Here is a 26,248-nt window from a genome sequence, read left to right as displayed (position 1 = left end):
CATCGCGCAACTCAAAGATGGTTACATCAAGGGAGATCGGACGAAGCACATACTGCCAAAGTTCTTCCACACACATGAACTACAAAAGGCCGGAGAAGTTCAAGTGGTGCAAGTTCAGTCATGCGACAACTCAGCCGATCTCTTCACCAAGGCATTACCGACTACAACGTTCAGGAAGCTCACGCACCAGATTGGAATGCGGAGGCTCAAGGACTTAGAGTGATGCTTGGAACAGGGGGAGCAATGTGTGCTGTACTCTTTTCCCTTCACTAAGGTTTTGTCCCAATGGGTTTTCCTGGTAAGGTTTTAATGAGGCAGCATCCCCTTAGCACATTGCAGCGATCCCATCCTCGCATAGGCACGGTCATCTCGTCCAAGGGGGAGTATTGTAAAACACTTGATGGACTCAACTTGACCGGCCCTCTATTAGTCCTTATTTACGGTCCATTGTACTTAGGCCCATCGGCCATATGTTAGGCCCATTCGGCCATGTCTTAGGTCTTAGTCGGTTTTGTACTTTGTCCCTCTTGGAAACCTATATATATGTTGTAACCTCGAGTTTGATCATTAATAAGAACAAGATATTTCCCTAAACTCTCTCTAGTTTTATAACATATTGATTATAATAATTCACGAACATTATAATTTAAGAAACAAATATCCAAAGGTTGTGAATAGTGCTTAGAAGACATTACTCCCTCGTACTTGTTCTAACTTGCAAAAGCATAAGAACCAAAAGACAGGACATGACTCACAAGTTTGTCTAGATACTTGGAAGAAGACCCCTCTTCGCTTAAGCAAATGTTAGCTTTCTCTTTCAACTCCAAAGACCTCTCTTTCAATCCATCTCCATTCTCCATCATTACACTTCTTATCACCTTCTCAATCTCCTTCCTTTCCATCTTACTTCTCTCTAACACCAGTCCGACTCGCCATACATCAACAATGTACCTCGCGTTCACATGCTGGTCCGAGAAACACGGCGTACATATCATTGGAACACCTTCAGATATGCTCTCAAGTGTCGAGTTCCATCCACAGTGCGTCCAAAATGCTCCAACCGAAGGATGCGCCAATACTTCTAACTGGTTCGCCCATTTCACAATTTTTCCCTTATCTCCAAAGTTCTCGACAAACCCACAAGGCAATGATTCGAGCCACTCGCTCCCTCGGACAGACCCCGGCCTAACTACCCACAAAAAGGGTCGTTCGCTGTTTCTTAGACCCCAAGCAATCTCAAGAAACTCCTTCTCTTCTATAGCTGCGAGGCTTCCAAAACTCGCATATACCACAGATTGTGGGTCTTTCTTGTTGAGCCATTCGGTTGTTTTACAGTCTTCCTTGTTCTTTGTCTTAGGTGGAAGGTCGTCCCTATGTTTGTGAAATGGTCCGATAGGAAAAAACGGAACTTGTAACTTGCTGTTACAATACATGAGTGAGAATCTTTCAAGATCTTCAAATGTGTTCCATATGACTCCTGAAGATAATTTGGCTCCTTCCACCATGTCGTTAACTACCCGGTAAAGGTCCTCCGGCTCTTTCGTTTCTATTATCGGAAGATCCTTCACTTTCAAAGGTGGAAGCTCTGTCACTGGCTCATCTAATGTAGAATCTGGAGAAATTAATCTTTAGTAAATCTTTTGTTTTCTCTAACAAACTCTTAAGAATTTTTTTGCTTTAGTGGGAATGGAATCCTTAACTGATACCAAACTTTAGAATCCAATAATATGTAACCCCATCATCGATTAACGTACTTAACTATTTTATACACAAGTGATAAGTAGTGTAGTAAAAATAACATTACCAGCCTCAAATTAACTTTAACGATTTATCGTTTAGTATCAACTATCCACAGTTATTTTGTTTTGTTTGTATCAAATATTCCCAAATTAAACATTTTTCTAGAAAATACCGTATTTTCCAGTCAGTAAATTAACACATTCTGAAATATGTGAAAACCATAACATAACTGGAATCCTACTATATTATATTAATTGAGAAATACAAATATGAAACTAACCTTAAAATATGTAAAAATTACATTTATTTATCATTAGAAAATTTTAATTAAGATTAACTAATTAATTAATTAAATAAATATAATTAATTAATAAACGAAAAAGGGGGACACAACAAATAGAATAAATTGTTGAAAAGTAAAAAAAAATTATTAGAATCAAAATTAATTTGTACTTAAAAAAATTAACAGCTAAGATTTAAAAAATCTAATCGAATAAAATCTACAACTACAAATTTTATCAAAAAAAAAGTTTCAGGTTAAATTTTTTTATCAAAAATCTAATTTAATATAGATAACAGTTCCGTTTAACAGCTTAAATTTTAAAAATTAATAAGTAAAAAACAAAAGAATTATAATATAAGCAAACCGAATTTTTAATCATAAACCATTATAAATAACATAATAACAAAATAAATTATTACAATTTTTCATAAAAAAAAAGTTGAGCCCGCGGTTTTTCGCGGGATAATGCCTAGTAATATTGAAATGTAAGTGTATTTATATTCAAACTTTTTAACAAAAAAAAGAAAGAAAATAAAAAAGATATTAAACCTTGTATAGGGAGGTAACCCTTATCTCGAAGGAGAGGGAAAGCGGCAAAAGCACAAAACGACGCCGCACCACCTGTTCTCAACACCACTCTACGAACACCTATCTCTTCCGCTACAACGGCCGTGTTCCTCCCCCATATAGCGTCGGAGACCAAACAACACACCGTCTCTCCTACTCCTACCTCCGCCACCAGAGACTGACGAAACGGCTCGGCGTAACTTTGTTTCAACTACGAATGAGGGCGATGAGGTCCATACTCGAAGTTTCTGATTGGGAGAGAGGGTCATCTTCTTCTCCTTCTTTGTTGTGAGGGATGGCTCGAAAAGTGAAGTGTGGGCGGCGAGAAGGATCGGGGAAGTTGTAGGAAGTGTGGAGGATCGTTACGGAGAAGCCACGGTGGTGGAATATTCCAGCAAGCTCGATCATCGGGTTAAAGTGTCCCGGAAACGGTAGAGGGAACATGATTATTCTCCTCCCTTTTCTCTCTTCCATTATTGGTGTTTGTGGGTTTTCCAAAGTTACGGAGAAACAAAAGAGTTATTTTAGAGGAATAGATATTGGAGAAGATGACGCTTACATAAGCACGTCTTATTAGATATTAATGACGCTCATAATCCTATTACAAGTGACAGCTGTCCTAGCTGCATATGAGAAGAGAACAAAATCTGTTTCTCAATGAAACGATGCTAGCTGACTGGCAGTGCATATGGCTTGAGAGAGTGAGAGTGTTCACTGCACCACATTTTCAGTTTCTTGGCCTTGTCTTACAATTTTCAATTCACTATTGGAGAGTAATTAATATACAAAACAAATGTTAAATGAAGTTTCCTAACGCTCCTTTCTGATTAGATTAATGCAAGTGAAAATGAAAGTTTCCCTTCCATTCTGATTAGATTAATGCTAGCTAGTGACTGTCCTTTTGAATAAGAAACGGAACACGACCGCTAATATTAATGTCACGTTTTCCTAAACAACATCACATTGCGGTAATATATTAGTATATATTACACATCATGTAACTATCTCAAGAACGGAATTAAACATACTGTAACTAGACAAAGTAATGCTATTGAAAGCCAAAGAGTGGTAGCGGAGTCACCGTCATGATAATTTTTAAAAAAAAATGCATGTTAACATGTATTGACGATTAAGAACAATATTTGTATCTCCAACTAATTAATCCAAAATGTCATGCCATCAATAGCAAAATAAATGTGTGGTGTTTTTTTAATTTTTTTGCTTCTTTTCCAAAAAAAGATACCCGAAAGCATAAGGAGCAAATAAAAACAAAAGAAGCAAATAAAAACAAAAGAAGCAGAATGGAGTGTCTCGCATACGCTTCGGACACGTTTTATCATTGAAGGCAATTCGTGGACTTGCTTTGTAAACCAAAATCTTTTGGTGTATTGGATCTGTGTATACTTCCAAAGTGGAACCAAGTGTTACCCTAGCTAACTTATCTATAGTTTCTTATCGTCGAGAACTAGCCTCGTTGGACCAGATTAAACAGAGAAAATTTATTATACTGGTCGGCCCACTTAGCCTGGATAATATCAGTTTCCACATCCCCAACTACTGTATGTAGCTAGAGTTCACATAATGGATTAGAATATGATCCAAATATTAGTAGGAATGTTTAGAGAAATGTAAGAAATTGAAGTCTGTTTTAGAATACAAAAAAAAAAAAAAAAAAAAAAAAAATCTAAGGGTCCTTTTTGACATTCATAACACCTCTTTAAATTAGTATCAAAATGTTAATGTTTTCTTGGATCATAGATTTTTTAATAAGTAATTTTTGTTTCTTTGTGAGTAATCTTTGCTATAAAAATGATATTTGATAAATGATCTATTTCATGACTTTAATCAATTCATGTTTGTGGGTCACTTTTCACAAGTGTGTTATTGTTTAGTTTGTTACATCACTTCCTCAACCGAAGATGTTGTTGATGCTTCAGTGGCAGTTGATATATATCCCTTCACAATAGTAACATACTAGTTTCAAGATGCCATATTTAATGTTCATGATATGGAACCGAATCATATATATACCATCCGTTTGGTTGCTAAAGGGGACCCAAAAGAAAGTACGCAAAATGAAAGAAAAAAAATCATTTGATTGCGTTGCGTAAAAACGGTAACCATCAAATAGCGAAAATTGATTGAGGCTTTTGCTACACGCACACCGTCATCGTCTTAGATACGTACGGTATTAAAAATTTGTTTGGGCGAGAACCTTAATTGCAGGTATAACCTTGAGAAAGAAAAAGCACCCAACTAGTGTTATATCCTCAACTACAGCGTATTAAAAATTTGTTGTGGGCGAGAACCTTAATTGCAATTATAACCTTGAGAAAGAAGAAGCTCCCAACTAGTATTTTATCCTAACTATAGGTCCATACATATATACACGCTTCTTATAAACATTAATAATTTGAAACATCATTCGCATGACGTTAACTGGAAAGAAACCTCTTTATAAACAAAATGTCATAAGAACATCAACATTTCAAGAAAGACTCTTTGTTACTTTGTTAGTATTGTGTATGATACTATAGTATTATACTATTATAAGTTGACTCAGTCAAACTCGAAAGGGTGTGAGAATTTACATCTCCCAATCCAAACATCTTACTTCTTTGTCTTTCATATTTGTGGCTGACCCTTATCTTCTTCTCTCACTAATTTTTTTTTTGTTTTTTTCTACCGAAAATCCAAAAAGAGCAATCAAGCCATCTTGAAAGTTGAAACCAAAAGTTCAGTGACCTAAACGTGACCTACAAACTTAGATAACATTCCTAATCATACCAGTTATTTTTATAAAATAAACAGTGAAGAAAACACTAATAGTTTGTGCTTGTCTCCAAGGTAGACTAGGAGTAGGAGGTAGACCATAGGCTCAAGATCATAACTTCCTTCACAAATATCGTCATATGTGCGTGTGTTCTAACACAAATACGCAAAAATGAAAAAAAAAAAAAAAAAAAAAAATCATTTGATTGCGTAAAAACGGTAATCATCAAATAGCGAAAATTGATTGAGGCTTTTGCTACACGCACACCGTCATCGTCTTAGATACGTTACGGTATTAAATATTTGTTGTGGGCGAGAACCTCAATTGCAATTATAACCTTGAGAAAAAAGAAGCTCCCAACTAGTATTATATCCTCAACTATAGTCTATAGGTCCATACATTACATGCTTCTTATAAACATGAATAATTTGAAACATCACTCGCATGACGTTAAACTGGAAAGAAACCTCTTTATAAACAAAATTTCATAAGAACATCAATATTTCAAGAATATCAGACTCTTTATGCCGGCATTTTTATATAAAGCTATGGATTGTTACTTGTTGATATTATATTCAAAGTTGACTCAGTCAAATTCGAAAGGTGTGAGAATTTACATCTCCCAATCCAAACACCTTAGAGCATCCACATTGGTGTGGGATTTTTTTTGGTCCCCCACTTTTAATAATAATATTCTGATAGTTTCTTATTGTTAGTAGGAGCATTGGTGTCTATTTGTATTTGGTCCCCCGAATAAAATAATAATATTTTAAAAGTTTAAAGATTAATTATTTAAAGAAAGAAAAAACAAAAACATACAATTTAGAAATTAATAACATAAAAAATATAACATAAAAACATCAAAACTAAAACAAACATTTTATTCAACTCATAGAAATTTTAAAATCAAACATAACAAGATTACAAGATCACTAATAAGAATGAATTTTGTAATCAAATAAGATGAGCAAAAGAAAAGGGAAAGATTTGGTGAAGTTTTGACTTTGTAAACTGTTCAAGATAATTTTGTAATAACCTGCCATTAGGAGGATTAGTTGCATTCATATGTAACAATGCAAGCAATGTAGAGAAGGAGAATCAAATTCAACTTAAAATATAGGAGTCATCACAAAAGCAAGCAATGTCGGGAACATAGAAAACACACTACTGAAAAAAGAAACAGATCATTCATGATTCATAGACCCAAGGGTGAACGCTGCTCTGCCAGTTGACAGGACCATCAGGGAACCACAAAGCAATCTCCTTCTGTGCACTCTCGACAGCGTCACTTCCATGGATCACGTTCCTTCCAATGTCAATTGCATAGTCCCCATGGATAGTTCCAGACTCAGCAGCAGCTGGGTTTGTGGCTCCAATGATCTTACGTCCGGTCAAGACAACATTCTTTCCTTCCCAGATCATAGCAACAACAGGTCCGGACACAATGTAGTCAACAAGACCATTGAAGAAAGGCTTTGATGACAAGTCGGCGTAGTGCTTCTCAGCAAAAGAGCGCTCTACACTGATCATCTTCAGACCTACACACAACACAAATCTTAAGACACATATACCATAACCCAAAATCTATTACACAACAAAGGTATGAACTTTTATCTTCCAAATCAAGTATAATAACAAAATTTCCAGAAACTAGACCAACCATAACCACAGACATGTCTACAAAACATTCTTAGGCACATATACTAAACTCTAAAATCTATCAGGCAACACATGGATATAATCTTTGTCAAGCCAAGCAAGGTCTATTGAACTATATCTAAGAGTAGAGACATCTCTCTTCCAAATTAGATAATCCTCAATTTCTAGTTATCTGATTATGGAAGTGACACTAAAACCTCAAATCTGATCTAAGAAATCTCTAATCTTATAATCTAAAATCACTCAAACAAGTTTAGTAGGAGAATCATTACCTTTCACCGATCTGAAAAAAAAAATACACAAATCTTTATCAAGTCTCGATTTTTTCAAGAAGAAGCAATCCAAGGAAGTGAAGAACATAACCAAAGTTATGTCAAGTTAGTATTGAGTGGGAAAGAGAAGCTTACAAGTCCTCTCTGGACGCCGTCAGGCTTGATCATGATGAAAGTTTGCTCCGGGTGACACAGACAGATCGCTTCGGGAGAGAAGATCGAACCGCCGGACAAGCTTCGGGACAGAAGATCGGACCGGCTTCGGATGCGACAGAAGATCGGCTTCGTTAATATGGCAAGAAATTCCGGTGACAAGAACGGAACGTCTTCGTCAAATCGTCGAGGATCGAATCGCCTTCGTGGTCGCCGTCGAGAGAAGAAAGAACTCGACAAAATTTTGTCTCGCGAAAGATTTTTTGTTTTAGACCTAGATAATTCGACAACCAATCAAACGAGTACACGTGGCGAAGGAGACGGACGAAAAACGTCCCCAAATAAGAACCGTTTTTTCGAAATTGGGCTTTTTTGAATTAAATTTAAATCCACAAAAATCTGGGGACAGGCCGAATATACGGCGTTGCCCATGGTCTTACTCTTTTGTATTTCATACTTGTGGCTGCCCTTGCCTTCTTCTCTCAATTATTTTGTTTCTTTTGCTTTCTCTACCGGGAAAATCCAAAAAGAGCAAGCAAGCAATTTGAAACCAAAAAGCTCAATGACCTTAAACGGGACCAACAAACTTAGATAACATTCCTAAATCATACCAAATATTTTATACTCCCTCTATTCTAATTTAACTGTAAGGTTTTTGCACACAAATTGAGAAAACTATTCAATTTTATGTTTTGCCCTTTATTAATATATTTTATAATTTTTTCATTGGTTGAAACTTTAAAGCAGTAGGGATAAGATTAGAATTAGACTGCAATATTTCATTTGAACATCCTTTTCCATCATGACAATTTCACAAAGAATCATCTTTACTTTTATTTTATCAGACTTTAAGATTGTTAAATGTAAGAAAAAAACACAAATGCCACAAAAATCAAAATATATTATTGATAGGGACTTGAGATACAATCTTCTCCATTACAACTATGATTGACTGCAACTTTTTGCTTCTTTTAATCAAACAAACTAAGACAAAATAAAATAAAAATACAGATAATACCGCAACCCCATCATAGATTCCAAAATTGTAGAGAACACCCCTAAAGTACTCTCAACCCATCCTCCATGTTGTTGCACTAAACCTTATTCTAAGGAAGAGTAGATGAAAAACCCTCCCAAGACCAAAAAAAGATTGTTTATTAACTCCTTACTTAAACATAAATAAAGCATTAACTAACAAAATCCCAATCCAACTTAAGCCCCCATATAATTATTCTTTTACTATAACCAGTAACCATCACAATCTCAACTATATTATATCCAACCCCACTAACTACACGAACCATTTCTGTTTTCTCTCTTTCAAAAAGTCCTGAATCCTACAGAACCTAATTCAAACACTCAGTACTTCCATTCTTTTGGAAGAGATCTTTCTTGCTTCAAACATCCACGACCAGCTACTGCAAACAAACAAACGAATAGGTTCAAATCACAATGTCTTTATTGTTATTATAAAGTTTAAACTGGGGATGGTTTGAGTCAGTACCGTGATTGCTTTTGCCCCGTCCTGTAGTGAGACAAGCTTTCGAATTTGGTTTACACCGACCAGAGACCTCTTCAGTTTTAGGTTTTTGTTGGTTACCAGCCTTTGCCGGAACCTTAACACATCCACCTCCTGTAGAGAGACAAGCTTTCGAATTTGGTTTACACCGACCAGAGACCTCTTCAGTTTTAGATTTTTGTTGGTTAACAACCTTTGCCGGAACCTTAACACATCCACCTCCTGATAATCAAGTTTTCAATTTTAGCTTCTAGAGGTAGCAAAATTGAACGAAAGTTTTAAAATTTCAGAAACCCAAAGATGTTAAAATTGAGTTCAAAATTACCTGATTTCTTCAGGGGATCGGAAGGGTTTGAGTAAACCCGGGGAAGGAAAACGCCGGTACCAGCAGACGGCGGTTTTACGGCGGTTGGAGCAGTGAGAACGCTTCCAACGGGAGAAGGAGACGCAAGCCAAGCATTTGGGACTACTCCAAGATGATAATACGGCTGCCATGGCCAGTAGTAGTTAACAAACGCCGCGTTTTGAGGAAAGGGGATTTGGGAATTAGGGTTAGGGTTTGGGACTGGGCGGCTTGAGGGTTTAGCATCAAAATTAGCCTTTTGAATCTTGGCGACTTCTCCAGCGGCAGCAGATAACACTTTCAGAGAGTCTTCTTCACGAAACGGAGATGACGGCGGCGAAGGGACTTGTGAAAACGGACCATTGGGACTTCCGAGTCCACTCTGTTTTGACTCAACGACTTGGGGTTTCAACTGAAGAAACAGAGCAAAAAAAAAACTGTGAGTGTTTAGTTTTACATTAAGAGATAAGATTTGAAGAAGAAAAGAGTGAAGCTTTTTCAATAAACCTGAGCCTTATCGGTGACGAAGGAAGGTGGAGAGAGGCGCTGAGTTGAGAGAGCGAGTCTGCGAGTTAAACCGGCTAAGAAGTCATCTTCGTCGTCGGTTGTTTCGTCTTCCGTCTCCGTTGAGTCCTCTGGAGAAGAGGAAAAGATTGAGGAGTCGACGAATTCGTAAGGGAACTCATTCGGGAAGGTGGGTTCACTCGGGGTTGATAGCGCTTTCTCCATTGGTTGCTCGACGACGGGGGAGAGCGGAAGAGAGAGCAGCTCTAAGGACGCGGCGGCGGCTACAGGCGGCGCGACCATAACGACAGTGTTTTTAAAGACAGAGAGAGATAGATAGGTTTTGTTGTGTGTTATATACTCTTTATAAATGTTGCAGAGAGGCTTCTCTTTATTAAGGTTTCAATTGGGGAGAGACAGCTCAAAAGACATTGTATAGTAATAAATATTTATTTGCTTTCTGTCTTTTTTTATTTTATTAAAATCCGTAATTTCTGCCCGACAATTAGAAAGAAAGCTGAAGGTTGACTACAAACATTGAAAGTAAAAAAACGCAAATGAGAACGATGGGTTGATTTCCCACTAAATCCATGACTTTTTGGGCTTGTTATTCAATTTGGGCTTAGAGAAAAAGCCTTTTATCCAAAGATATATGTGTAGAAGAATTCACAGCATTAATTAATGGCAGCATTGAACGGGTGAGAATCCTCACTAGGTTGCTGCAGGCTAAGGTGTTTTATGAAGTTTAAATACGTTTCAAATTTGTGGTGGTCTGCTATTCCAAACATTTACTGCATTAAGATTTTTTTACCGTTATTATTCTATTACCAGTTTTAGTATTCTTATATTCAAAGCAATAAATTTTCGTAATTTATTACTAGCTTTCAATGTCATTATTATAAATAAAATGTTTCAATCATGCAAAAGAGAAAATCCCAAAACACATTTGTATCTTCTTAATTTTCAAATATGGCTACAATACTCATCAAACACATAACTTCTCCTTTCTCGTTGTTATTATTCGTGTTCTTTGTGTTTACAACCGCAAATGCAATGCGTATCGATGACATGTATGAATTTTGTAAGGAGACAGAAGACGTGAATTTCTGCTTAAAATACATTGGAACGGACACGCGTATATTAGACGCACGCGACTTTCAGGACGTGCTTGTCATTGCGGTAATGTTTGATAACTAGTTTCAATTATTCTGTAGAGATTTCTATAATGGTAGTATATCTGCAACACACAAAGTGTACAGGTAGAAAAACAGTGTTTGAAAAATATTTACAATATCCAGTCTCTATTTTAATTTTTATAATTCTATATTATATAAAAGTATAGAATTATTAAATTCTATACAATAAAAAGTATATAATAAATTTACGTGTGAGACTAAAATCTAAGTATATATAATAATTAGCTGTGTAGAACAAAAAACACTAAAACTAAATAACTATTATGAAGGGAACAAGCCATAAACATGAAAATTGAGAGATCTTATTTATTCATTCGCTAAAAATAAAAATGTCTTGATTTCTTATTGAGATTTATTATCAGATTTCTCAATGCCAAATTCAAGTGACCAATGCAGCCAGACAAATCAACAAAGTTCGCCAGAAGTTTAGTGGTCCGATTGGAGCTCGACGAATATTTTTTTGTTATAAGTATTACCAGTTAGCATCTGGTTATTTCCAAAAAGCTTATGGAGAAGCAGAAGATGATAGGTATGCATCAATAGCTCAGATATCTGCAACATATGGCTCAAATTATATGCACAAATGCGAAGACGAGTGGAAAAAGAATGGACCGATACAACAGTCTCCTTTCACTTTCTATAACACAAATGTTGTCAAACTATTATCTATTATTCAAGTTATTATGGGAAAGATTTAATTATGGCTAGTTGTAATGGAATTCGATTACTAATGTAAACCGTTTGTTTTTGGTTATAGAGTTGTTTTCTTGTGCTACTCATTGGTTCAATGAATAAAACTTTCTTGAAGTTTTTAATTAGTTACGAACTTACGATCATAATTAGTGAGTGAAACATGATATTTTAAGTTTATAACAATAGTAAGGGTACAACGGATCATTTAGACTCATAAAGTTAAAAAATAACATGTACATATATACGAATATAAAGTTAGCCTTTTAAATATATACGAATTAAGAATGAATATACATCTAGATGAAGGAAGTTTGACTAATATATATATATATATATATATATATATATATATATATATATATTTTTAAAGAAGTTTGACTAAACATATATAAATTCATAGTTAAAATATCCTGCGATAATACAACGACATATAAAGTTATTTTAAGGCATGAATGAATTTCATGTGTTTTTTTAAGTTACTTATACATTACATACATTTGACTTGTTTGGGTGAAAACGATAAGTATATTTTTGACGTTAACAATAAATTACGCATGAAATTTAAGAAAAAACATTTTATTAATTAAAATTTTTATTATTTAAATGAATTTAGAAAAAATATCATTCACGTTGATTTAGCTATCATTTATCCTGGCTGCTTGCTAAATTAACTTGCATGCCATTTATCAGGATTATGACAAATACGAAGAAAAAAAAAATTTAGAATTTATTATGGTTTTTAATTCAAAATTAATTGGTAATGAGTTAATTGACTTTAATCCCTTATATATTACATAAGTCTCACCATATCTTTCAATGTAGTATCTTTTTCTATTGACTCTTCTAACCATTAATCTCCATATAATTCATCACATCCCTCGAAATAATACCTTTTTAACTATCTCGATGGAATTGGGTTTCCTTTAAGTCATCAATTAATGGGGTAATCGGACATCTATCTGAGGATTCTGAACCGGATTAATTAAAGGACCAGCGTGTGTAGACTCTTATATGTTAAATTAAAATGTATTATGAAATTATAATTCAAAACCAATTGGCAATAAGTGGATTGACCCTAACTTCTATATATTACAAGTTCCATCACATTTTCTAATATAGGATCTTTCTCTACAAAAACATATAAATTACTCCTCAATTACAAGATTTCCTATTAATTGCCTAAGTAAATAAAATTTCAAAGTTATTTAGCTAATTTCAAATCAGATATACCCTAGAATGTCTCTAGTGAGTCGAAATGTAAATATTTAGCGTTCGTGTAATCACGAATTGATCCGTGGCGTTATCGTGAGAATCCAAAGTTACGTGGACTTCTTTAACGCTGGTTCATGACAAGTGGAAATCATTAAAAGTTTTAATCACATGTGTTGTTCTGTCTTTGATTTATTTGCTTTGTCTTATTTCATTTGCACAGTACGTCTTCTGTTCGAATCCACGCTTTAGAAATAAGCCCCTTTGTTTTTTTTTGTTAAAAGGTTTAATAAACCCCTTTGTTGATAAATTAACTTTATATTTCAACAACAGAAAAATTACTAATTGACTCTATATTTAGAATATGTTGACTAAATAAATAATAACTTATTATATTTAATTTCTGGTAATTATTAGTTGAAGTTCAATGAGCAAATTTTGAATTTCTCTTTGTAATTTAGATGTTTATTTCTAAGCACTATGATATTATAACGAGAAAGTTTAGGTGTCATAGAAACCAAAGTACATGCTACTACGAGAAATATATGGTGTGGCGATTAAACAAATAAAGGAATACGGATTTGTGAAGCAAGTGAATGAAAATTTATGTCGCCCGGTATATCGCATATTTGGTCATTTTGACTACTCTTTCTACGGATTATCTATCTCTGTTTTGCTTTGTTTGATTTAATGCTCTTGTTATTCGTCTTGCATAACGGGGATGTGTGATGGTGCGTATTATTTTTGTAATTGTTTGATTTAGAATGGAAGAACTAGTTGAATATAAAAAAAGACGTGTTGCCCTCAGAAACATAAATAAACTGCAATCATAATATAGTACTAGATACAGATCCGCACATACGTGCATGATTGATTTTAAAAACTATATTTACTATGAGGTTTGTAATATATTATGTACACATAGAATTACATTTATAGATATCATTATTTGTTAAATTATTTACAGTTCAAACTTATATTAGTTTGGTTTCATTCAGTTTGTGATTTTTGAAATAATAAAGGTTTCAGCATAAAATTAAAATTCACGAAACAACATACCCAAATCTAACGTTTACCGAATTAGTGAGTAATTAGAATTATATAAAACTTGTAAATTATGAAACGGATAAAAACCATCAAAAAGATTAAAACTTCCCGAAACGAATGACCTAAATTTTTAAGCGGGTCAAACCCGTCGCGGTAGCCATACTCCATAAAGGATATAATATTTTTTAATCTATAAAAACCCACCCCTCGAAATATTTAAGAAATAATATTTAAAAATATATAAAATTTTACTTTTTTAATATTTTAATTTTGAAATTAAGGAATCTTTAACATACGTTAGTTTTATATATCCGAAATTTTCTATATGAAAAACTAAAAATTAGGATTAGCATAAGTTTAAATATTTTATAGTTTAAAATAAATTTAAGATGCCGTCAAATTGTTTGTTAAATATTTTCAATATCTATTATTCAAAATTAATTTCAATTTTTTTTGGTCAAAACATTTTAAATAATAAGAAATAATATTATTTATATTTTTAAAAATATGATTTAAATATAGATTTTTACATCTCATGTTATAATTTTATTATTGTATTATAATACATAGGTTTTGAAAATAATTTTGAAAACATGTAGGAGATAACATTTATTAATATTTGAATAATATTTATTAATTTTAGAATTTATAGGATCAAAATATTGTGTATATAAATAAATGGAATAGCAATGGTAGTTTTATGTAATATTATAGAATATTAAAGACAAATAATAAATTGGACACAAAGCTCTTTGGCGACGACACGTCAGCTTTTCTTCAAGAATGCTTCTCTTTTAATATATAGAGGATTTATATATTTGAAAATATGATCTAAATATATATATTTTACATCTCATGTTATAATTTTTTTTATTATATTATAATACATAGGTTTTGAAAATAATTTCAAAAACATATAGGGGACAATATTTATTAATATTTGAATAATATTTACCAATTTTAGAATTTATAGGAACAAAATATTGTGTATATAAATAAATTGAATAGCTATTCAATGATTATTTTGACTTTATAAAATTGTTAAAAGATTTATTTTAAATTATGATATTTAAATATTTTGACTTTGAACATTATACATAATATTAATAATATTTACCAATTTTAAATTAATATTTTGACTTTATAAAATTAAACAAATTCTAAGTTCTAAATTATAATATTTAAATATTAAAATTCATATTTTGATTTTGAACAAATTCTAAATTAATATTTCGACTTTATAAAATTGTTAAAAGATTTTCAAAGTCTTTAACATGTAAATTTAGAAAATTTGTTTGCAAATATTTAGTTCCAAAATATCGAAACTTTCGTAGTTTCTGCCGACGTTGACAATAATTAATAATAACTAAATAATAAGCGATATATATTATTATTTGTTTGGTAATTGTTGACAACTAAGGTCCTGATTGGTGAAGACTTTCAAGAATTTTAAATCATTTAAAGTCTTATTTTTTTGTCAACCATTGGGCTAAAACTGGCCGGCCCATTAACCAAATTTCTATATTCGTAGGAACCAAAACTTGATCTCGGGTGTGATGGTGCCTTCTACAATTGGATTTACCTTCTGTCATTGCACTAAGGTTACTTCACCATTTTAAAGTCTTAAAAGCATTTTAACCAATCAAGCTTTAATGATTTTTATATTTTTAAAAGTTTCTACATCCACTTTAATTTTTTCCTTCTTTATTTTTCTTGTTTTTTTAAGGGGAATTGCATTGTATAACCAACAAAAAAATTATAATTCAAAGACTAACTAAAAGATGATATAGAGTGTATAAACTATAATATATACTATTATACCCTTCTCATCACCACCATCTTTACCTCTTTTCCACCACCACCATGGCACCACCTCCACCACCATCTCCACCTCTTTATTATTATTCCTTAGGGTTCCCAATGTATTATCTTAGGGTTTAGTTTTTTCCTAACCACCACCATCGCCGATATCCAGCCGACCACCGCCGATTTTCGGCCGTCCACCGCTGAACTCCGGCCGACCACCGCCGACCTCCGGCCGACCACCGGTGAGCTCCGGTCGACCACCGGCAAACTCCGACCGACCTCCAGCCATCTCCGACCTCCGGCGAATTCCGGCCATCTCTGACCTCCGGCGAACTCCGGCGACCTCCGGCCATCTCCGACCTCCGGCGAACTCCGGCCATCTCTGACCTCTGGCGACCTCCGGCGAACTCCGGCGACCTCCGACCTCCGGCAACCTTTCTCCACCACCTCCGGCCACCTTCCTCCACCACTATCACAACCTCCTTTGGTAATTTTTTCTACCCCTTGTGTTACTTACTTAATTTTTTGAATTATGATGCTATATTCTTAATTAAATTTGTAAATTTGGTTATTGAGCTAATTGACCCTTTTTTTAAAGCTTCAAAATGACAAAATGACTGTAATACCAACAAGTTTAAAAAACTTTTTTTTTTTCTTCCTCCATCATAAGTAAAAACTCTATATAATTTGATATATATTTTTATGCAAAGCTTATTTTATAGATTAATTATCAGCATTTTTCTCTCTTTCTTTTAACATCCACTTCTCTTCACAAATTTATTATTTTTATCATCATCTTTGTATTTTCTTATAATTTTATTTTACAATCACAGCTTTTAAAATTTGTTTTTTAACAATCATATTTTAACAGTTAAAATATCTACAGCCAAAATTTCTACAATCAAATTTTATACAGTTAAATTTTTACAGTCAAAGTTTTTACACCCACAAATAACAGTCGGGCATAAATCTTGTTTGTTTGTACAATTGTTGGTTCAACGGTAATTTTAAGCAACAGATTTCAGCAGCTAGCGGTTAACAAATTCTATAAAATTTAAAAGATTAACATTCTGAGTTTATAAATTGGTGAATCGTTATTATCACTAACAACTAAAAAATAAAAACAATTTTATCAATGTTATCAATTAATTATGGGCAACTAAGATGAACATAATTTTTAAAAATTGATAATCAATGTCCCTAAAATTTACGAAACGAACGTGGTAATAACTTATCTAAATTGGAGTACATGCATCTAAAGAACCATCTCTTACGTATACATTACAATATGTAGTTTTGACAACAACAACAAAAAAAACATTACAATATGTAGTTTGTATATTTGTAATAATAAACATTTCATAAAAATTACTCTTAAGCAAAAACCACATAATTAAGCGTTCCCTCTTAAAATATTTAAACCACTATCACGATAACAAACTTTAGTCAGTAGAGAAATTTTATCTATGCCATCAAAAAAAGTTTAACGGAAAGATTTATAATGAAAGAAAAAAAAACGAAATGGAGAAATTCGAAAGAAGTCTTCTTGGTTTATAAGTTTCGGACTTAACACTGCGGGAACATCACGGAACACTTCTTGTCCGAAAATCCGACGTGGCAGATTATAACGGCTACTTTGTAAATTCACCATTTTTTTTTTTTTTTCAAGAATAAAATTATAAAAAAATCGGAGAGAGACGTTAAGATTTTACATGTGACTCCTTCTTTACCAAAATTCAAAACTTTTAAAAAGACAGAACAAAAAACAACAACACAAACAATAAGAATTTTTCTCGAATTCATGGACCACAATAACTACTAATTCTTCTTCTTCTTCTCTATGATCTCCTCTGCTTCCTCTTTTCTGGGTATCTAAAAAAATTCAATCTTTTTTCTTTGCGAGTGTCTGGCGATAATGGAGAATAATAATAGCTGTATTGGGTTTGAAGGCGGGTCGAGAAGATTTGGTGAGAGTAAACGAATCGTTGGTTTGATTGACTCAGTGACTGAGTCCACTACTACTGATTCAAGTCTTAGCAGCTCAAGTTGCGGTGCTGGATCTAGCTCCGGGAGATCTGTTTCATCTCCGTCATCTCCTCCGACGAAATCACAGATCCTTGGATGGCCGTTAGGGCAAGGTTCTTGGAGGAAGAGTTCTGGTAAAATGAAGAAGAAAACTCCTACTAAAATCGATGATTTTGGGTTTAAGAGAGTTGGAACAGAGACTTCAGGTTTGTGCAAATCTTGAATTAGCTTAATCATCTCTCTCTAGGAAAAGAATCTCAAATCTGACTTTATTTTGTTTTGGTTTGTGTAGAAATTGAGTTGTTGAAAGAGAGAATGGCGAAGTTGTTGCTTGGTGAAGACATGTCTGGTTCTGGTGAAGGAGTTTGTCCTGCTTTGGCTATTTCTAACGCCATTACCAATCTCTATGGTAGTTTAATAAATAGAAAGTTTCATACTTTAGTTTGTGATGTTTATGTGGTATCTACTTGATTTGTGATTCTAACTTTTGATTTCAATAAAGCTGCAATTTTGGGACAACAATGGAGGCTAGAGCCAATCCCAAGTGAGAAAAAATCCATGTGGAGAAGAGAAATCGAAGTTCTTCTGTCTGTTAGTGATCACATTGTTGAATTGGTACCTTCTTTTCAGAACGTCCCCAATGGAAACAAGATTGAGGTACTTGACTCAACTCTACACCTTTTAGTGAGATTAAAGTCCATGTAGATTGTGTTCTGTTTCATTGATGTTTTGGTGGATTTTAAGGTGATGAATTGCAGACCAAGATCAGATCTCTTTACTTGTCTTCCTGCTCTTCGGAAGCTAGACAATATGCTTATTGTAAGAATCTGATCCTTCATTCTTGTTCTCATGACGAGGACTGCTTTCAAATTGGCTAATAAAAATGTGAGATCTTACTAGATTTGTTCTGTTTTTGGACGTCTTTTAGGAAATATTAGATAGTTTTGGAGAAACAACAGAGTTTTGGTACGTTGATCAAGGGATTGTAGCTGCGGAATCTGTAAGGTCAAACTCTTTCCGTGAAGACGGAGACAAATGGTGGCTTCCTCTGCCGCGTGTGCCATCAGATGGACTTACCGAACAATCTAGGAAGAAACTGGATCACACTCGTGAATTCACTAACCAAATCTTGAAAGCTTGTATGTCAATCAACAGCATTGCTTTAGCTGATATGGAAGTTCCACAATCATACCTTGAAGCTCTACCAAAGGTTTAATAAAACTTTTATAACACAAAGCCAAATTCTCTCAAGTTGTTGAATATACAAATTCTTCTAGCTGAACTGTTCTTATTTTGCAGAATGGAAGATCATGCCTTGGCGATTTCTTATATAGGAACATCACATCAGATAACTTCTCAGCTGATTACTTGCTTGAGTCAATAGATCTTTCATCCGAGCACGCGGTTGTAGAAATGGCGAATCGAGTTGAAGCATCAATGTACGTTTGGAGGCGAAGAGCTCACTCGAGGCATATGATTTCTCTGTATCGATCCACAAGTACAAGATGGGGGATGATAGTGAAGGAGATGATGATGCATCAAACTGATGGTGACAAAAGGGAAATATTTGCGGAGAGAGCAGAAAGCCTATTGATCCGTCTCAAGCAGCGTTTCCCGGGACTTAGACAAACAGCTTTAGACACAAGCAAGATCCAATACAACAAGGTTTGATTCATTACCTTTCACTTCACACTTAAACCTACAAAATTAAACCTTATCCTTACAAAAGTATTGAACTTTGTGAAACTCTTTAATTTGCAGGATGTAGGGAAGTCTATACTTGAGAGCTACTCAAGGGTATTAGAGAGTTTGGCGTATAGCATTGGTGTACGCATAGAGGAAGTGTTGTTTATGGATGACATAAGCAAAGATGATGGTGATGATGGTTCTTGTTCAGACAAGTTGAGATTGTTGTCTAAAGAATCAGCTAATGGTGGCTCAGGCTCTCTAAGGAAGAAACTTTCTGCTCCATCGTTGTTCTCTGTGTCATTCTCAGGCACGTCAACTCCGTACAGAACTCCATCATTCTCAGCATCAACTCCAAGTTATTCACCAATGCCGTTGATAAGTCCCATCAACGGAGGAAGAGGAGAAAGAGCTCCGTTTCTCTCTGGGAGGAACATCAGAGAACGTTGTGGGTTTGGTCCAAAGAAAGCATTGGCCAACTATCTCCGAGGATGAATGTTAAAAAGAATTTGGATTTACATTATGTTATTGAGCTAATAATTCTTGTTTCTATCACACAACACGCTCTTTATGTTGTTGTCTTGTCAAGGGTTAAGAACCAGCACAATTCTTTTTATTTGGTGGTTATGTATCTGTTTTATTAGATCAAAGTTCAAACAAGGAGCCAAAAGACCATCTGCTTTTGAGTTAAACGCCAGGACTCAGACTCGATCCCTAACTCTCATCACTTTTTTTCTCTCAAAGGGAACTCTAGTGAAGTCAAACACCCAAAGTTCCGTTTTGTAGCAATCAGCACTATTTATTTATTCATCACACACATTCACACGGAACAGAAGAATATACTTACTAATAAGCAAACATTCGTATCCATTATTCATTATACATGTGGCATCAGTGCATCGTAAAGCATATGGCATCAAAAGATTAAACAACTACATTTTAAGCACATAGACGACACTATTATTATACAAACATTTTTTTTTCTTTCTTTCACACACTATTAGACAAACATTAATTGACGAAAAAGGAGCCAAACAATTTCATCAGGACGAGACTTCTCTTAGTGTTGTTGCATTTGTCGTAAACAAAATGAATCAACATGTGAAGAACAAGCCCCTCTTCTTGTAAACAACATAGACTAAACTCTTCTGATTTGTATAAGGACCTTTATAAAATTTATAGATATTACTTTCTTTTTATTAGAGCGACCCTTCAAATTTCATATTATGATAGGACGACCATGCATGTTGTCTCTTACTTTCCTGAAAAATGATCACAAAGAATATAATTTAGGTTTTCTTTTTCCTTTACACTTGTTCATATAATATTGATAAGTACCTTAACAATTAACAGGTGCTTGTAAATCAGGATTGCTAGTAATAAAGCGACCCTGCGCCAAATAGAAAGATATTAGTGTTAATAAAAGTAATAAATATTGCAAAGGTCTGCATGTATAATAGTAACAAATAATTTTGGATATAGGAAAACGTTTACCTTCCCACCAGTTTCCTCTTGATGCGCTTATGGAATCGCCTTCATCTCCATCTTTTTTGTACTGTATAAGATAAAGATGAAAAGCACAATCTTGAAAGTAAAGAATATAAGTATTTGTCATGTAGGTGTTATATATGTATTTAATGTATATGATAGATGCGACAATGACTAACAGTATCTTGGGTGGTAGTCGTTGCGGAGGAATATTTCTCTTGGCCTCCATAGTAAAGGGATGAGCTCAAGTGGCATGGTGGTTCTGTTTCCTCATTATAGTAACTCTTTTTCTCCTTTTTGTTGCTTCTTTCTCCTCTCTCATCTACATATTAAGCCCACAATCGTATATAAGTTTTAATATGAAGAAAAAGACTACGTTTGAACTGTTAGTTTTAAATTAGTAAACATGTAATAGACACAGTCTAAATTGATCATATATAGTTCTAACTTCTACAACTTTCTTTATTAACAAATTAACCCAAGAAAAAATAATTACTTGGAGAATGAAACTTCACATGACCACCTTGACTTGCAAAGTCCGCTTGCCTCCCCAACTGATCCTTTTAGTACACAAGAAAAGAAAATTAGAGAATAGTTCAACATAATTGCTATATATTAAGTTAGAGCTCCTAAACACCATGTGTATGTAACATGCATATGTTTACAATGATTCACGTATCTTAAAAATGTAAAAATATTGAGATGAGTTACTGCAGAGGGTGGTGGGAAGATGGACTTGAACAATCCAGTACTGGCCGTTGAAGAAGACGAAGCAGAGACTCTTGGACCAAATATATGATCGAAAGACGAAGAAGCTGAGGACGACGATGAAGTGGAAACAATCTTCTTGTTCTTGTTCTTGTCCATGATAAAGTTGTGTAGGTGAATAATGGAAATGTATGTAGTAAAGAAATAAGGTTTAGGGGTGCCGAAAAGAGAAAGGATTAAATTTGCATAAAGAGGCGAAGAAAGGAGAGAACATGTGATGAAACAAAAGAGAAGCCACGTGAAGATTTGCAGTTTTTTTATGAGACTTATAAACTGTCATCTCTGCATATTTATAGTTGCAAAGTTTGACTGCATGTGATCAGTCTTTTAGATTAATTGTCGCATATGTTATTATATTTGACCTTATTTCCTCATAAATAATTTCTTGGTATTATCTATCATATGTGAATGAAATAATATATTATGCCTTTTCTTTTTAACGTTAAGAAAAAGATGAAATATTGAACGAATTAGAAAAAGTAACTATTTTGGTTATGAATCTTATGATGTAGTGAGAGACTTTTTTGTTTTTGTCTTTTACCCTGAAAACAGTTTGAGAGTGTATCTCCGTAAGAACGATTTCTATAGCTTGTTTTGATCGGATAGGATCGGATATCAACTTCGTTAACCCTAATTTTTATAAAAATTCTTCGACGATTTCAGAAGAAGGCTCCTCGGCCCGAACCTTAAAATCTCTTAATTAATACATAATTAGCTTATTTAAAAATGATGGAGGAATAAATATACGTGAGCCGCTGAGCAATGTATCGTTCCATTCCAAATTGGCTCAAACTTCTAATATTTTTGTTTCATGGATTTAGTTGTATTTCATTTCATTATGGATTAGAGTTAAAGGTTTTGGTTGCTGTAAACAAAAAAAAAAAAGAAAGATCTAGAGTTACCGTTTTGGTTGTTAACTTTATTATTTTAACACGAACACACATGAATTTTTGTATAGAAGTTAAACAACACATGAAACTATGAACCACAGGTCCACAGATAACATATGCTTTTTATGATGTATATTCTCTTTCTCATCACCAAATTACCAAAAAAAAAATTATATCATATCTATATAATATCTAATTTAATATACAGTCGAGAAGTCCAAATGTGATAGCAACATTATTCAGTTTTGGTTTCCACCAAAGATCAATTCACCCCAAAGAGACTCGCAAGGAGTTTCAGGCTTCAAGCAATACCCATATATATCGAGTCATTATTAAGAATATATGCCCCATTTATGGTTCACTTTCCGGTCTTTTGTAAAGCTAAACAAATTTTATATTTCCTATATATGAGAAAAGAGAAAACTCTTCGAAATCGATACGCGGTACGTACGCTACCAATTGTGGTGATCGTATTCGTATCAAATGAAGTAGAATCCTTGAAACCATTCCCGTGACTGACCTAATCTCGTGCCCACACTATAAAAGTCAATGAAGATTTATATATGAGGCAAATTTAGTATGCAAAATGCTTTCCAAGGTATTTGTAATTGTAAATAACTTTCATTCTCTAACTGTGTACGGTTTCCGAAAGAAATCAATATATTCATTTATCTTAACGAAAACAATAATATAACAACATTTGCTTTTAGTTTATGATCAACAACATATCACAAGAGAAAAGCGAACAATAAAATTTCCGTTTTCATATACAAACAAAAACGTTTAAGTGAAATTCTAAAAGAATTAACTGATAGATATTTTGTATCGATGTGATGTTTTTATATTCATTTATTTTACGTAACTGTTGTTATAAGCTTTTTTACCATGTGTTGGGGAATATAAGTATCTAAAGGACCAGAAGATCGATAAGGTCAAAGATAGATTCGCCATAGAGCTTTTATAGTGATGTAATAATATTCATGATCGACATCATGAATAACAAAGGGTTTGACTCCAAAGGGTTTGACTCCATATGTTGTCTTCGCAACTTGCAACTTTTGTGAGTCATGAAAATAAGATAAAACAAAACAAAAATATTTGCAAGTTGTGGAATCAACGCGACACAAAAACAAAGAGGATAGATCGTTAAAAGTTAAAATCTTATTTTAGATTTAGTTACTTTCTTTTTCTGAGTTAAAAGTTTAAGCACTCTTGAACTAGATTAGTTCTAGGCTGATTAGATCTTTCCACAACAGTTGTTGGATATCCACTGGAGATTATTTTGAGTAATCTGAGAGTGAGTTTAAGAAGCAGTTGATAGTTAGATTTATGAAATGGGACATGAAGAATGTCTGGGAGAGAAGTGAAAGACCCCAACCCGGACGTCCCAGTGTCCGCGGTCACGGCTTCCCCTCGGCCCTATTCCCGGCCGAATATCCTTTAACCCGTCCACTTAGCTTTGGCTCACGACCTTGCTCTGTGGACCTTTATACGCAGCGGAATATAATTTTACCCTGACCATTCCTTGTGCTTAGCCATACAACCAACCAACCCCATTGGCTTTGCACATATTAGGGATGGGGACTTATAGTCCCTTCGGTTCACGGTGAACGGTTGCTCTATCGGCTTCCCGTACCACTCGTGTCCGAAGCTTACCGGACATACCGTCCGTTGACCTATCGGTCATATCTTGGTACCCCGGTCGACTCGTCGGTCTTGGTGTCAGAGCCAGGTCCGATCAAACGATCCGACCCCATAATCGAATCGCTAATCCACGGACCAAGCCGATACTTCCGACTGACTCGTTGACCACCCGACCGATCCATCCGACCTACGGCTCGTATCGTCGATCCTTAGATCGCCCGATCCGACTAGCGATCGAATCACCGGTCGACGCTTGATCGATCCGTCCGTGGACGCAGATCGTCAATGACCATTCGATCGGTCCGACACTATGATCGAACCGTCGGTCATCCTGCGGTCAGTTCGACTCTTCGGACGAAACACCGCTTATCCCACGATCGGCTCGGCCCGATTACCGACCCGTCGCTCGTCTCATCGTACCTTCGATAGAGAGGTAGCGTGCGCATCAGTTCGGACGAGAATACTCGCCGAGCCGCACCCCCTTTTCTACTTCGGACTTGATGGACGATGGAAGGATGATGGCGTGGTGTCCTGGAAATGAAGGCAACGCCCTCTATTTATAGGGTTCTGGCCGAAGTCTTGGTCCCAAAAGGTACCTGTTCGACGAGACCCTTCGATCGTTCCTGTTCGATCGCACACGTTCGGCCGTGCCTGTCCGGCCGTGCCTGTTCGGCCATGACCGATCGTCCGTGTCGGTTCGGTCATGCCTCTTCGCTCATGCCTGTTCGGTCATGACGCCTGTTCGGTCACGCCTGTCCGGTCGTGCCTGTTCGGACACGCCTGTCCGGTCGTGCCTGTTCGGTCACGACTGTTCGCCCATACTCGTTCGTTGCCGCGTCCCATGACCGAGCTCCCAGCACCCAGCTGACTCGTTCACTGTCCACTACTGTCCAGCTGGTCGAGCTTCCTAGCAGCTGATCGAGCTAGTGGCAGCTTCCTGGCAGCTGGTCGAGCTGCCGTTAGCTGCCCGATAGCTGTCCGCAGCTGGCCGAGAGCTGTCCGTAGCTGAGCTAGCTTGTTCATCGAACACGTTCAGCTCGTACAGCTCATATTCTAGCTAGTTGAGCTAGTAGTTTAGCTACTTAGGCTCAGCTAGCGATCAATTTCCTTAAAACAAATTGCCCCCCTTTAGGAGCGCGGGACGCGGGCGTTACAAGTCTACCCCCCTTAAAATGAATTCGTCCTCGAATTCGGTGGGTGTAGAAACTTCTCGACCTTCTGGTCGTTGTGTCCCGACCTTCTGGTCGATGTTTCCCGTTCGTGGTCCTTCCTGGACGCGGACATAATTCCCGACCTTTTGGTCAATATTTCCCGACCTTCTGGCCGATGTTTCCCGACCCGTCCTTCCCAGACTCGGTCACAATTTCCGACCTTCTGGTCGATATTTCCCAACACGTCCTTCCAGGACGCGGTCACAATTCCCGACCATCTGGTCGATATTTTCCAACCTTCTGGCCGATGTTTCCCGACCCGTCCTTCCCAGACGCGGTCACAATTCCCGACTTTCTGGTCGATATGCTATGTGTTCAACGTTTTGAACAATCGCTCGATTCACGAGCTCATCTTGGCGAACACATTCCCGTTCCCAAGCATGTTGTCGGTCTTATCAGAGATTTCCATTTCGTCCGAACACATAACATACTTGCATACGTCCCCACAGGATCGCGCATGCTCTGATACCAACTTGAAAGACCCCAACCCGGACGTCCCAGTGTCCGCGGTCACGGCTTCCCCTCGGCCCTATTCCCGGCCGAATATCCTTTAACCCGTCCACTTAGCTTTGGCTCACGGCCTTGCTCTGGGGACCTTTATACGCAGCGGAATATAACTTTACCCTGACCATCCCTTGTGCTTAGCCATACAACCAACCAACCCCACTGGCTTTGCACATATTAGGGATGGGGACTTATAGTCCCTTCGGTTCACGGTGAACGGTTGCTCTATCGGCTTCCCGTACCACTCGTGTCCAAAGCTTACCGGACA

The 26,248-nt window shown here is 35.6% G+C and overlaps 4 protein-coding genes and 2 pseudogenes across 5 annotated transcripts; 2 read left to right on the top strand and 4 right to left on the bottom strand.

Moving 5' to 3' along the window:
- Positions 1–620: 620 nt before the first annotated feature.
- On the bottom strand, positions 621–3,143 carry LOC104712211 (UDP-glycosyltransferase 76F1-like; annotated as a pseudogene).
- A 3,408-nt stretch (positions 3,144–6,551) lies between these two features.
- LOC104715688 (nucleoside diphosphate kinase 1 pseudogene) lies at positions 6,552–7,038 on the bottom strand (annotated as a pseudogene).
- A 1,290-nt stretch (positions 7,039–8,328) lies between these two features.
- Positions 8,329–10,368, bottom strand: LOC104712210 (uncharacterized). Of its 2 annotated transcripts, none has more exons than XM_010429054.3 (4): positions 9,817–10,368; positions 9,292–9,721; positions 8,952–9,188; positions 8,329–8,865 (listed from the first exon to the last, which is right to left on the bottom strand). In XM_010429054.3, the coding sequence occupies exons 1-4, from the start codon at positions 10,114–10,116 to the stop codon at positions 8,807–8,809; spliced, it is 1,026 nt and encodes a 341-aa protein (XP_010427356.2). In that variant the 5' UTR covers positions 10,117–10,368; the 3' UTR covers positions 8,329–8,806. The 2 variants fall into 2 exon arrangements, with proteins under 2 accessions (XP_010427356.2, XP_010427358.2); XM_010429056.3 differs by having other exon boundaries at positions 8,329–8,862; positions 9,817–10,231.
- A 399-nt stretch (positions 10,369–10,767) lies between these two features.
- On the top strand, positions 10,768–11,745 carry LOC104712209 (pectinesterase inhibitor 5-like). Its single transcript, XM_010429053.2, has 2 exons — positions 10,768–10,992; positions 11,372–11,745. Exons 1-2 carry the CDS (start codon positions 10,783–10,785, stop codon positions 11,705–11,707), a joined length of 546 nt encoding a protein of 181 aa, XP_010427355.1. The 5' UTR covers positions 10,768–10,782; the 3' UTR covers positions 11,708–11,745.
- Positions 11,746–17,349: 5,604 nt separating this feature from the next.
- On the top strand, positions 17,350–20,145 carry LOC104712208 (rop guanine nucleotide exchange factor 6). Its single transcript, XM_010429052.3, has 7 exons — positions 17,350–17,995; positions 18,082–18,198; positions 18,292–18,446; positions 18,534–18,608; positions 18,718–18,999; positions 19,089–19,454; positions 19,551–20,145. Exons 1-7 carry the CDS (start codon positions 17,680–17,682, stop codon positions 19,968–19,970), a joined length of 1,731 nt encoding a protein of 576 aa, XP_010427354.1. The 5' UTR covers positions 17,350–17,679; the 3' UTR covers positions 19,971–20,145.
- Positions 20,146–20,315: 170 nt separating this feature from the next.
- LOC104712206 (uncharacterized) lies at positions 20,316–21,986 on the bottom strand. The gene is made up of 6 exons (XM_010429051.3): positions 21,675–21,986; positions 21,460–21,523; positions 21,143–21,285; positions 20,970–21,030; positions 20,814–20,865; positions 20,316–20,737 (listed from the first exon to the last, which is right to left on the bottom strand). The coding sequence occupies exons 1-5, from the start codon at positions 21,828–21,830 to the stop codon at positions 20,849–20,851; spliced, it is 441 nt and encodes a 146-aa protein (XP_010427353.1). The 5' UTR covers positions 21,831–21,986; the 3' UTR covers positions 20,316–20,737; positions 20,814–20,848.
- Between the last annotated feature and the right edge of the window lie 4,262 nt (positions 21,987–26,248).

Source organism: Camelina sativa, chromosome 9, assembly GCF_030686135.1.
Source record: "Camelina sativa cultivar CO46 ecotype springtype chromosome 9, ASM3068613v1".
In the NCBI taxonomy this organism is placed as follows: domain Eukaryota; kingdom Viridiplantae; phylum Streptophyta; class Magnoliopsida; order Brassicales; family Brassicaceae; genus Camelina; species Camelina sativa.
Note: the sequence above shows the minus strand (reverse complement) of the source record. Positions and strands in the feature narration are given on the sequence as shown.

Coding starts and splice junctions, on each gene's coding strand:
- LOC104712210 (XM_010429054.3), bottom strand. CDS start 10,116: ATGGTCGCGCCGCCTGTAGCCGCCGCCGCGTCCTTAGAGCTGCTCTCT. Junction 9,189..9,291: donor CGATCCCCTGAAGAAATCAG/GTAATTTTGAAC, acceptor CTTGATTATCAG/GAGGTGGATGTGTTAAGGTT. Junction 8,866..8,951: donor ACGGGGCAAAAGCAATCACG/GTACTGACTCAA, acceptor GTTTGTTTGCAG/TAGCTGGTCGTGGATGTTTG.
- LOC104712209 (XM_010429053.2), top strand. CDS start 10,783: ATGGCTACAATACTCATCAAACACATAACTTCTCCTTTCTCGTTGTTA. Junction 10,993..11,371: donor AGGACGTGCTTGTCATTGCG/GTAATGTTTGAT, acceptor ATTTATTATCAG/ATTTCTCAATGCCAAATTCA.
- LOC104712208 (XM_010429052.3), top strand. CDS start 17,680: ATGGAGAATAATAATAGCTGTATTGGGTTTGAAGGCGGGTCGAGAAGA. Junction 18,447..18,533: donor CCAATGGAAACAAGATTGAG/GTACTTGACTCA, acceptor GTGGATTTTAAG/GTGATGAATTGCAGACCAAG. Junction 19,000..19,088: donor ACCTTGAAGCTCTACCAAAG/GTTTAATAAAAC, acceptor CTTATTTTGCAG/AATGGAAGATCATGCCTTGG.
- LOC104712206 (XM_010429051.3), bottom strand. CDS start 21,830: ATGGACAAGAACAAGAACAAGAAGATTGTTTCCACTTCATCGTCGTCC. Junction 21,524..21,674: donor TCTTCCCACCACCCTCTGCA/GTAACTCATCTC, acceptor GTGTACTAAAAG/GATCAGTTGGGGAGGCAAGC. Junction 21,286..21,459: donor TGTGAAGTTTCATTCTCCAA/GTAATTATTTTT, acceptor CTTAATATGTAG/ATGAGAGAGGAGAAAGAAGC.